The sequence below is a fragment of the Lathamus discolor genome, chromosome 3 (assembly GCF_037157495.1).
Source record: "Lathamus discolor isolate bLatDis1 chromosome 3, bLatDis1.hap1, whole genome shotgun sequence".
Classification (NCBI taxonomy): Eukaryota; Metazoa; Chordata; class Aves; order Psittaciformes; family Psittacidae; genus Lathamus; species Lathamus discolor.
The window spans coordinates 120055861-120069144 of record NC_088886.1 but is presented as its reverse complement, the minus strand read 5'-3'; the positions used below and the strand labels follow the sequence as shown (position 1 = coordinate 120069144).

The 13284-nt window shown below is 37.1% G+C and overlaps 1 protein-coding gene across 1 annotated transcript in view; it reads right to left on the bottom strand.

Moving 5' to 3' along the window:
• Positions 1 to 13284, bottom strand: part of DPP10 (dipeptidyl peptidase like 10) — a 303866-nt gene that overhangs the window by 28507 nt on the left and 262075 nt on the right. The window contains exons 11-14 of the mRNA XM_065671340.1: positions 8680 to 8803; positions 6501 to 6539; positions 4964 to 5071; positions 678 to 769 (exon numbers count right to left, since the gene is read on the bottom strand). Of these exons, the coding sequence (XP_065527412.1) occupies positions 678 to 769; positions 4964 to 5071; positions 6501 to 6539; positions 8680 to 8803 (363 nt within the window). The remainder of the gene's footprint in view (positions 1 to 677; positions 770 to 4963; positions 5072 to 6500; positions 6540 to 8679; positions 8804 to 13284) is intronic.

Genomic DNA, 13284 nt, shown 5'->3' with positions numbered 1-13284 from the left:
ATGACAGGCATTCCTGCAACCTCAAAAAGGTCCTTGCTGAAATATTATTTATTTTAAAGAAAATCAGAAGTAGACACTGCTATTCATTTTTTGTCATGTGCATATATATATGAAGATTAACCACGATCCACTGAAGTCACATGGAGGCTTCAGATGTTTTGCCAGTTCTGTACTGACCAAGCATGTGCTGAATTTCATTCCCGGTATAACACTAAGATGGGTTTTGGAAAGACTCATCTCTGAGTAAATTGGGTAAGAATCAGGAGTTTAGATAACCTCTCTATATAATTAATTTATGAAGTTGAATCAGATCCCCACTGTCCAGAATCCTCATACATTAACCAAGTAAGCATAAACCCTGAAGATGTTGGGTTTTATCAAGTACTATGACTTTGTCACCAAAATGTTATTATTGCTGCATTGTGTGTTGACTTCTTTTATTATAAAAAAAATTCAGTGAGTCAACTGATGTCACGGTACGCTCCTTTTCCCTCTGCATAAAAACTGGCAGACAAATTGTCTTACAACTGCAGTTTATGTACTCAAGAATGTGACGTTTATAGCAATGCTCAAAAATGAAAAAAACATTGTTGGTTAATTTCATATATGCTATTTCCAGTTAAGTGGATTCCGCTTTATTAACAGATATTTTCATAAACAAAGAGAATAGTGCTTACATCTTTTGAGTATTTTCATCATACGCCAGGATTTTTATAACTTCCCAGTTTCCTGATGTCAGGTGTCTCACACTGATTTGTTCACTTTTAGCCTGGATAGAGATGGAAAACATTAATTTCCACCTTACTTGTTCCATTTTTCTTTGCCTAGTGGGATTGTCTGCACATATCGCTACTAATTACATCTTTTTAAACTTTAATATGCAACATAACATCTTTAAAGTACAAATCAGATATTTTGATAGGTCTGTATCCTTTCCCTTCCATATATAAACTTTTCAAAGTAATTAAAAACATCCCAGTTTTCATCGCAATTTTTTTGTCATATGCCAGCAAAAAGTAGAAGTCACATACTTCAAGGCAAGGACATTGTCATTGCACATATTTTGTTTCTCTTAGTGTTTCTTTTCCTTCACAGTGGTATAGCAGGGAATCTGACTCACACTCCTGTAACCAAAACTCTGTACCAGAGTGAGATCACCAGGTTTTCACATTTATCATGCTTCTACTGAGCCCAGAACACTGCAAAGATGCTGTGACAAGACAGGTCATGAGCGCCACAGTCATACAAGGAGGCAGGCTAACCTCTAGGAGAAATGTACCATTCAGTTCTCTAGTTGAACCCCATGCTCCACCATGCATTCTGGAGAAGCCTCTCTTTATCCAGGGTCTATAAGGAGAGTCTAAGAGTAGCTTCAAATTTTAGCAGCTGAACCAAATGCTTACAAGTTGGGGAGCACCCTTTGCTCCTTCTCATAAATTAATTCTATCCCAGTGTGAGCCTAGGAAAATAACTGCTACAAGGTGAAATTCAAAACCTCTCTCAAAGAACATGATGGCAGTTTTGTCCTCAACCAGTGGACCAGGAACTGAATTAGGAAACATCAGGACGTAATAGATATCTACCTCCAGGCAAAACCCTACTCTTTGGCTGTAAGATGCAGTAGACTCCTCATCAGACACACATTAAAAACAATGTATACTGAAGAGTGAGAAGCTCATTTGAGATTGCTTCCAAGTGCAAAAGTAAAATTGTGGCTTAGGCTATTGAAGATTAAAAGTTCAACCCTCACTATAATACAGTGTGAACATACTTAAACTGTTCTTTCTGTACACAAGGGTTATGATGCTTGGCCTACATATAAGAACTTGTAGTTTTCAAATTCAAGACAAACTTTCTAAAGGAAGAAGGTGATACTTTGGCTTAGGGTTCTGCTTTAGGGGGCGAAACTGAGCAGCAGGACTTACAAATTAGGTCCAATGGGGATGCAATGGTGCTTTCTGACCTCATGCCCTGTAAATCCAAAGCACCAGAGCACACCTAATCACTGCGGCCTCAGCGGTTATGTGGCCCATGGAAAGTCATAAAGGCAAAAAGGTTTTTTTTTAATCCCCGTATTTCTGAACTGTATGCTGTAAACTCTGAGCTCTACATCAAGAGCAGCAGTCACTAGAGAGCAGAAAATGCTCAAGGACATTGATGAGACACATCAGGAAGAAACAAGTCTCTATGACAAGTCTTGCAAGTACCAGCTGAAATCAGGACATTGTGCTAAGTGCAGTACATGTGTTACTGATGAGTATTCCCTTTTTCATGAGATTCTGATACTTAATGCTGTCTCCAAGAATGCTTAAAATACAAATGAGTGATTTATTAGAAGTATTTGTTACCCAGAGAGAGAGAGAAGCTGCAACTATTGAAAGAGATATTTAAGTATTGAGATCACAGAATCTAACAAGAAACAGAAATAAAAAGACCAGCCAAGCTTTAATAAACATGGTTATTTTTGAAGGTTACAGCTATAATATATAATTTATAAAGCTTGGAGGAAGTTCTTGCCTTGATCCATTAAAGTGACTGTATAATTCTTATTTTGTGGTTGGAAAACAGAGACTTTCTAGAGTTGAAAACCCCATGTAAGAAATTTCTAGATACATAATATGAGCCAATCCCATTTTGAGATTAGTTTCTTTTAAATATTTCAGAATTTATTAAAAGCATTTGAGAACAATAAAACACACATCTAGCTCTCTCCATTCAGACAGTAAATAACACAGAATAGGCAACAGACTTTTAAGCAGTAACCTCCCCTTGCAAAATTTAATTAGATGGTTCTGCTAACCTGCTTCTTACCATTGACACATGCTTTTCTAAAGTCAAGTCAAAGAAATGCAGCCGAACAAAGACCATCATTTGTCAGCACTTGTTCTAAGACTAACAAATAATCCTCAGTGATTAATCTAAAGCAGGCCCTTAAAATTTACTTGTTGCTCTACCTTCATATTCAGCACATGGAGGCTGATTTCTCTTAATGAGCTAATAACTATACTGAGTAGTACAGAGAAGTAATGAGAATCTGAATACCAAATTCCATTGTTATTTGAGCTCCATCATGAGAATCTGTGACCATTTGGGTACCAGTGACCTGCTGACTGCTTTGAATTCTGCAGGACACCTGTTATGCCGCTGTGGCTCTCACAAGGTATAACAAACATCTGATGGGACAAAAGACTTTATGTGCTATGGTTAATATAATTTTTATGCCTCCATGTTTGCTTTAGAAATAATGGACAATCAGATTAATGCAGTGTATAAAACACATCATATAAACATATCTCCTGTCCTTTATTGCTCTGTATAAGCCACATTACCACACAGAATGTTGCTTATTAATGAATAATGGTTGATCCACTGGATACCACATTTTCTCTTCTTCTCAGACTTAAAGTCAAATTTGTCACTGGTGATACCATTCAGATTTGTTTATTCATGGCGATGGTGGTTAAAATGGAAATATTTTTGCTTTTTGCAGCTGTACAGTACTCAGGGCTCTAATCTGGCATAAATTGGATAGAAAACTAAACTCTAAATCATAAACTTGACTTTAAACATTACTCTGGAGGGATTAAAATATGTACTTAAAAGTAGGTATACATTTAACTATCTATCTTACTGAGTGAGCTTAATCTTTGGCTTAAATATTTTCCTGAATTAGGATCAAGTTTTCTGGGCTCTTTAGTAAAGAATTTATAGGTTTAAGGCAAATTCGAGTGTATCTCTAACATCCTTGTGAATGCTGCAAGTTAATTTTCAGATTTACATCACTATCATTTAATGTGTTGTAAAGATACTTATTCATATTAGGAAAGAATCCAAAATAAGACTTGATTGAATAAATGTTTTTTTTCTCCAGGGTGAATTTTTCTGTGGTTATTATATTAATATACATTTACCAGCTTGTCATTTGAGTTACTGTTTTCATTAAAAGATAGATAAACTTTGACATGTCTTTGATCCTTATTTTTTCTGATTCTTTCTTGATATATTTACTCCAGTGAATGAGTATATTGTTCTTGCTTCTTCAGGTTAAATTTTCATTAAAGATCTTTTGCTCTTGTTCTGTCTGAAGATCACTGTGAATATATTTCAGACTTAATAATGTTCATACCAGAACACTGTCATAAAGGGAGATAATAGAATTGCCTGGTGCCAGGTCTGCTATTTTGATGTTTTGGGTACCTTAATAATCCCTCCTCATCATACGGCTCTGCTAAAGTACCTGGATTAATGCTCTGCTGATTTAAATAGATGCCTTGGAGTGTTCCGTTCCAGGGCATAATTTCCTTTATTAGTTCATCACTACTTCATACTGGTGACCTTCAAAGTCATAGTGGAAATTTATCTTCTTACTGATTCTTCTTTGGAAAAAGTAATGACCCTGGGAAATGGAAGCCACTGGAAAATGTTGCAAAGGATAATAAGCAGTCCTAAGTTTCGCAAAATTTTAAGTTTTGGGTATTGCCTCCCTTTACTGTTGTGTGTAAGACTAGATTTTGAATATTCTGAATTGACATTTAAAATTATATGTATGCAGATGTAGTGTATATAAGAGGTTAAAATGAGTGATTTTGCAGGTCACTTGAATTTCTGTGGTTATAAAACATTACTGACAGAAGAGTTCTACAAGGAAACATATCAGCTTGACTACAGAGGTGCAAAGAAAACATGAAATATTCCACAGAGAGTACTTTGGAAGTACCTTTCACTTACAGGCCTTGCATGCCACCACAGCACAGGTCTAAGAAAAGAGAAGGAACACCACTTGTTCTGTAAGATGTTACAAATATGTCCCTCTGCACCAAGAGACAACCTGGACAGGAAAAATGACCATGACACAAGTGTTCAGAATCTACTGAAGTGCAAGCCTTTGCTTGGTTCATGCATCCTAAATAGAAGTCCTAGAGGATGAGTAGGATATTAAAAATAGCCTGAACCAAAATCTTACCTGAACAATAAACATGGCGATGTGGTGAAATTCACCCCGGCCTCCCTGCTTCACTGGGACAGTCATGAAGAACTTACTGCTGTCCTTGGAGAAAACTGGTTCTTCATTCTATAAATGTAAGATTGCGTTAGTATGTCACACTTTCATTAAAATTCTTAATAAAACATCAGCTTAGCTTTTTTGTCTTCTTGGTTCTGGTAGTTGCTGTGTTCATACGAAAATTGGAGAAAAATCCTTACCTTTTCAACATATTCTGCAAAGATTAACAAAAACGTGGTGACTAAAGCTAAGTAGAGTTTATGCCAGTAGTTACCATTGCATAATCTTGTCTGGAAGCAGGGACTGCAGCCCTTGCAAAACTCACCCTCCCAGTGAAAGGTCTAGAAGTCTCATCCCTAACACAGCAGGACTTTACAGGATACGTTTGTTTACAGACATACAATTAATGACAGAGGGAAGTCCTACTAGTGCTGAGGATAAATGTTTCCATGGCCTGGACTCAGGAAAACATTATTAAGTACATGCTTAACGCTCACTGATTTTGATAAAGTTGTATGGCAAAAATAATCATATTGAAGTGATATTCTGAAACATGGTCTTACCACAAATTGTAGCTTGGTGTGAGACTATCTCTCCATGTCTAACTTTATACAGAAGGATGTCTAAAAAAGTCTTTTAAAAATGATTTCTTATTTGAATTATTAAAGGAAAATGGCTTGCTATAAAAGCATATCTAAGAAAAAAAATATTTCTCATTTGCACATTGCAAAATGAAGCCTGAAACATATTTTCAATAGAATGTGTTTCACTCATTTATTGGACAGCTCTTCTGAAACTATGGAAATGGAATAATTTGCTGACATATTAGATCAACATATTGTTTTGGGTATGGATTTAGAAATATTACTCTTAGGCATTACAATTACAGAAGTTATGACCTCTAATCTTCGAACTCCTTGGGGCTTAATTTGGTGAGATTATTTTTTAATGAGAAAAAAATCAGCACAGTATATAGGAAATGCTTGAAATGGGATTTGTCTGATCTATCTTTAACCATCCAAGAGTTAGGTAGGTAGCTAATCAGAAGTCATCTAAGCGCTTACTTAACTGAATGCAGAGAGATTGGAAACTGAAGGGAATATTGCCTGTGAAACTCAGACAGGTGTCTCAGTTGAAAGGGCTGAATTGCTCTCTGGAAGTACATATCTCTTTCCACAGCTGACACAGTCAGCTAGATAGCAAAATGTCTTCCGTGTGATGCTAAGTGGTGGGATTCCCACTACCAGAGAAACAAGCTGCTGTTTGAATGCTTAGACAGACAGTGCTATACTCCTCAGCTGTTAAATTAATTTAGTATCCTAGAAATTATTAAATTTTAAAAGGGATGGATTTTAATAGCTTATAAAATAACATATAATGAAACAGAAATTTATGTAATAAATATAATAAGTAATGTGGTTAAATAAAAATTATTTAAATGTAATTAAATAAAGCAAATCACTTACTCATACATACAGAAATAGCATTTATACTATACCTGTTTAGGAAGCCAGAGGTCTGACTGAATTTCATATTTCTAAAAAAAAAAAAAAAATAAAAAAAAATTAAAAATTGCTTTTATGGAACAAATATAGATACAAAGTATTTCCTTCACACATTCTTAATAATAAAGGTCTCTAGCTATTTCATGGGGTTTTCATCTACTGTGTTACAATCTTCACATCTCTTCATTGACACTTACATTGAAATAAACGATAATTTAATTACAAAGTCAGCTGCTTTATTCAGAGCTTTGGGTAGAACACCACGGGGACCTAAGAATGCCTTTTTCAGTCCTTTCTGATTAGCTATCAAGAAGCTTTACACAGGCAGTTCTATTAGTTTTCTACCTCTAGGCATCATCTGACAAATGGAAATTTTAGGTCCTTCATCAACACCACGCACACAGCCAACATCAAGCTCAAATTGTGAGACCTTCTCAAATCACCATCCCTTGCTTTAATGGGCTGTACTGTGGCATAAGTGAAGAGAAAAAAAAATAAACTCAAATGATTGCTTTTTATTGGTCACTTATATTTTACATCATGCCATGTGAAAAAAAAAAACCCAACAAAAAACCCCAACCAGATACTGTGCATGCATTGCTGGAAAAAAATACATCAACTGCTGTAAATTGTCACAGTCACACTAAAGTAATCAAAACTTATTAGCTATAGAAGCATCTGTACACATACAGCCTGAAAAATTAAAAACCTGTAGCTACTAGAGCAGTTGGTTTTATACAGTACTTTTTGGAACTGAGAACAAAAACGCCAGGGGAAAAAATAAAAGGTCCACAGTTGAATTCAAATGGTGTGATGCAACATTAAATTCTCACAACAAAGCCCCTTTTCCCATCCATTACTGAATTCAAGAACATCATCTTGTTATATTGGATGCAATGTAGGAACCATCAGGGTTACAAGCATGAGCTGGGTCTGAGCTGCACCCACTACAGTGATACTCTATCACTATCCTTCCTCACACACCTAAAAAGATCCTTCAGTGCACTTTAATTTTTCTGGAGCAGGACTTCTTATTCTCGCTCCCTTATATTATGCCCTGGATTACAGGACCTTGAAGCATATAACGGTTTCCTTCCAGAAGTGACTGCTCACAGTGGTTCACAACTGACTTTCTTAATAAAAGGGCACAGAGCTTAGAGGAACCAGATAAAAAGCAAGCAAATCAACAAATCTCCATGTTCACAATCTTAACCTATGGTTTGGGGACTTACATGCAGTTTCTGCATCAGGAAAAGCAACTTGCACTATGTACCAAAAGAAGCAGACAAGCTCAGAAATAATCCCTAATACTTTAACATGACTGACTTCAGTAGCAGACACTGATGGGAACCTTTTGACTCAGAGGCCAAACTTAGACCTACATTAATCACTCATAACCATTTCTACTGCCAAATTATACCCTCTACTTTGGAGCATTTGCTGGTACTGATATTAGCATGTATAGAAAATATTTATACTTTTAGCTCATTCTGGGAAGAGCCCGTGACTCAGAATGGGAAAGTGGCCAACTGCAGTCAAGATGGACTGTGAAAATGGAGAGATGTAATGCAAAAGTGTCAGAAGTCAAAGTCTGGGTCAAGGGATGGGATGTGGCTGAATTCAAATGGAAAAATGTATTTCAGCTTGGCTTACATTCAGAATATAATATCCCTGTTGCCTTTCACTTTTTTTTTCAATAACTTTTTTTTCCTAAAGGTATTTAATTCTGCTATGAAATTTGCAGGAATTACTGGAATTGTACACCTTTCCCTTAAACATATTTAGGCTGTGAGAGACAGAAAGATCTGAAATGAAAGTCTGTAGGGGGAGAGAGGAAAAACTAGGCAGCTGAAAATATCTGACAAACTTGTCACTGAACTAGCAGTGTCCAAAGTACATGATGTTCAGCAACTGCAGCTTCCACTGAAGTTAATGAATGGACAAAGCTCAGTAATTCTGGAGAGGTCACTCAAAGTTGCTTATTACATGAAATAATTTCACCAGATTTGGAATTTTCTTACATCCATTTCCTCCCTGTTGACTAATTATATTCAGCTTGCAACTATTGCATTTGCAAACTGATTTCCGAAAATCTTTTTCTGAATGTGAAGACAAAACGCAGGGAGAAACCTTAAAAAAGAGCATAGAAAGCATAGGAAAAATCCAACTTACCTTGCTGCAAGCCCCAGTTGTGGTTTCACAAACAGTAAGGATGGCGTGATTCTGAGGTCTGTTTAACCATCTCACCACAGCCTTAGTATTGCTTACCCATTTCACCATGGTAATGTAATATTCCCTAAGTAAACATTTGAAAACACAATGTTCAAATCATTCCTATTTCAGATTAAACTTTTTGGAAAAAAAAAAAAAAAAATCACTCAGGAATGTCCATTTCATCAAATGTTGGCTTTGTACCACATGACATTATCATTATTGAGGGATGGAGAAAATAACACTAAATGCCCAGCATTTCTGTTCCTACAAGTGGGAAGGATCAGTTCTAGTGCGTTGTTCCCCTGGGAAATTTGTCCTCTGTTAGTTCCTCCTTCTCAGTCATTTGGGATATATAAACTTTACCAACTCTGAAACATAATACTTGTGAAGCATACATTTGCAAATACACATGAATCATGTATTTGCCTGCCAGCTTAAAAGCAAAAACTAAATTCCAACAAAGCCAGTAGTTTTCCTATACTAAATCCCTTCAGAAGACACATATTTTTGCAAAAAAAATACAGCCCTACCACCAAACAAAAAACCCCAGGTCTGTAAGTCTGTAATGTCAGAGCGCAGACAAGACCACTTTAAAATGTCACTTGTTATAAAATAACACGCATTTTATAATGGGACTTCTGCATAAAAGGGAAGTCACACTCAGCATCAGTGTGTGCCATCTTCTATTTTAACAAATAGCTCATAGTATCAGCCAAATTGTCTCTTAACCCTGGCTGAGCAAGGGACGCTTCCTAGGCACAGACTCACGGTATGGAGTATCTGCCTTTCTCTTCCTGGAATCCTACTAGGCTGTCAGAGTGGCGATGCTATAGAGGAAGACCTGTTGCAGCTTGTCATCCCTGTCAGGCTATTTGCTTCACTTCTCTATTCATGGCAGCTTGCAGCTTTCACAGTCCAGCTGAGTTACGTGCAACAGTGGAGTGAACCTGTTTGGAAACTCACCCCCCCTTTAAAATAAGGGTCTTAGCTTGCATATAATTCGGCTTTTAATTTAATGCTGATGGAGATCTCATTATTCTTTGACAACACATCTCATTATACATTCAAAAGTCTTCTTACTAGATAAAAGATGCTAAGCAGTGCCAAAACCAAAGTTGCATACAACTCTGATGCTGCACATAGGAGATGCAGAAATTCACTACAGCTTCACCCAGCCTCAGTCTAATCCTATGTTTGAAGAACACAGCTGAACAACCCAGTATGTTTCATGTTTGACTTTTAGTGAGACAGAAATTTTCACATGTGTATATCAGAATGATGACTAGAAATGGTGACTTCAGGTATATGCTGAGTCTAATAGTCATGGTTTACAGTTTAAAAAGCCTTTTAACTTAATGAGGAGCAAAAATGTATGCCAAAAGTAACAAAAGATCTAACACAAGACCAGGTGACACAATCAACAAAGCAATGATCCAACAAACAAACCAGAGTGCAACATCAAATCTCAGTTAACTGGTTCCCCACACAGGAACTCAAGAAACAAGAGCTGAAAACTTCTCCCTCTGCAGTTCATAAAGTCATTCAAAATCACAGCAACTGTGCATACAGAAACCCAAAGACAGCCAAAAAGAAATATTCAAAATGTATATAAATGAGGACTGCCTTCCTCTACCAGTACTTGAACACCAAGGTAAGAAACACCCACTGACAACAAAGCCTAATTTATCCCCAAAACAAATTCTACAATTTGAAAAAGTCTTCAGCGAGGGATTGTCCTGGGTTCAGCAGTAGCAGTCGTTTTTTTTCCTCCTCGGTGGCTGACGCAACACTGTGTTTTTGATTTTTGGCCCAGGAACAGTGCTGGTAACACCGATGTTTTTAGTTGCTGCTCAAATGTTTGGTCTGACCAAGGACTTTCTGAGAGCCTCATGCTCTGCCAGGGAGGAGGGGAAGCGGGGAGGGAGCAGAGACAGGACACCTGACCCAAACTAGCCAAAGAGGCATTCCATACCACAGCACGTCATGCCCAGGATGTAACGGAGAGTTACCCGGAAGGGCTAAGAGACTGGAGTGTTGGACTAGGTATCGGTCGGTGCTCGGTCAGGGTGGGGCAAGTTATCGGTTGGCTGGTGCTGCGGCATTGTATTCTCTCCCCTTGTTATTTCCTTTATCATTATTACTATTGGTGGTAGCAGTAGTGATTTGTGTTATACCTTAGTTACTAAACTGTTCTTATCTCAACTCGATTCTCCTCTCCGTCCCTCTGGGAGTAGAGGGAGGGAAAGAAAGGGGGGAGTGATTGGACAAGCTGTGTGGCTGGGTTTAAACCACGACAGGGATGAAAACAGAATATTTAACCATTCAGAATCCAGCTGATACAGTAATTAATAGTCCAAATCAAACCATTACATCCTTTCCCATCACTGATACAAACTCCTTGATTACTGAAATGAAAGCAAAAGATAATTTAAAAATTCTCTGCTTTTTCCCCCTTCCATCAACTATGCATAAAAATATGTTTGCATTATACTACATTATTACTTGTTTATCAAGAGTGCAGTATAATGTGTATATATAAATATATATGTATATGCAGAACTGCATACCCTTCTGAGATTAAATACTGTCTCCAGGTAATATTCCTTTGTAAATCACAATTTTGCAGTTTATATAGTGTTTCAAATATACAGCGTGCATAGACACATACAGGGTAGTAATACTGTTGCAGGTCAACAGATATGACCAAGTCAAAGTTTGTAGAAGAAAAGTGTATGTTTTATTAGATTGGCTGATAGTTGAATAAAACTGCAGGGCAAAATCTGTTTTAATTCTGAGGAAGCTGCTACCAGGTTTTTTTTCTCCAAAATATCAGGCATTTTTGCCATTAATGTATTGTAACAGTAGTGAAAATAAGTGCTTTCTCTTTCCCTCCAGAACCAAAACCATAAACGCACTGGTATTACTAGACCCTCTACAACTGTTCACACAAGTTTCCTCACAACATCACTTTAAAGAGGAAAGATTATGACTGCTTTCTGGACAGGACTAAAGCAAGATATTATTTTAGATACTACCCATTTAATTAGGGGCTTTCAAGCACTTTGCATGTTCAGAGAACAACTTTCATTTTTTGGGGGAACATTTCTTAAATGAGACTGTGGATTAATTTATTGCACGTCCAAAAAGTAACAAACATAATTAGTGATTGCATGTGTAGTATTAAACTCACTGTATCACACAGGGGCTGCATGGCATAGACTGAATCAAGTTTTAGCATTCAACTGGCCTAACAACCAGACTTTTCTCTCTTGATATGGCTTGTTTTATTCAAGCTTCATCTCCTCACCTCACTCCTAGATTTCTTTCCTATACTTTGTTTGGCCAGTTCCAAGGATTTTCTTATTGATCCCCTTTCTCACAGCAGGGCCACTATAAGATGATCATGAGAAACATAAAATTTGTTTTTTGATACCCACTTCCTCTATCTCCACCATCTCACCTGCTCTCAGGATCCCCATTCAAATCCCTGATTGTCAAGAAAATGTCATTCAATCCCTGACTCACAGACCTGCCATTTTGGTTTTTATCCAGTCCACATTTCATGTTCTAGCGAAGTTTTCATCTCAGACTTCTTAGAGTCTCCTCCCTCACATTCTGCCCTAGGATTGTTTTCTTTCTAAATTCCAAAGAGAGCTTTCCTCTTTACTCACAGGCAGAAAATACAGAAAAGGCAGCCTCCTTCCACAGCACCCCACGATCAGTCAATATTAAAGGAGCTTGTACATGACTCATTTTATTCTAAGCTGGATTGAACTGGGCAATGCATAAAACCAAGAGCTTCAAGCTCCTTGTCGAGAGCTAATTCTGATTCCACATTTATTCCACATAAATCTGCTGCTTGGCTTCAAATTGGCCTAAGGCAGTTAGATAAGGTAATGAGTATAAAGAAGGTAAAGCTTTCCCCTAGGTCAGTGAGCCAGGAAAATGCCAGTCAGCTGAACAGTAGGAGCTGGAACATCTCACGTATGCTGAGGAGGTGCTGTGCACCAAGAAAGATCAGATTTAGGGCCTGAGTCAGATGGAGGGTATTCAGTGAGAAAAAAAATCCAACTGTAGGTATTAAGAAAGCAGTCTTTCCTGAGTATATGGAAATTTAGTTTTTTTCCAAAGACTTGTAACTTGATGAAATCTGGATTCATTTTTCACTGCTGATGAAAACATATTAAATATCAAAGGTGCTATCATCCTCCACCAAGCTTGAAGGCAAAATTTTTAAAACCTTTATTTCTTACAGAATGTTTTCCTTTATTTTTATTATCTCAATTGATAGACAGTTCTATGGAGGTAGTTTAACAGTTTGCTAATACATTTATCATCATTCAAGAATGTCCAGCATGTCCTGTTTCACTTGTAAGTTTTGGGATGTTTGTGACTAGAAAGATATATATGAGTACCTTGCTGGCTGTTACTGTAAGTGCTTAGCAGAGTCAGCAGAGACAGTAAACTGAATAAAGGAAAGGGATTTGCATTGCATTACACTGGAAGCATAGTTACAATCATAACTGAATTTGAACATTAAATACTGAGATTTGAAATAGAATA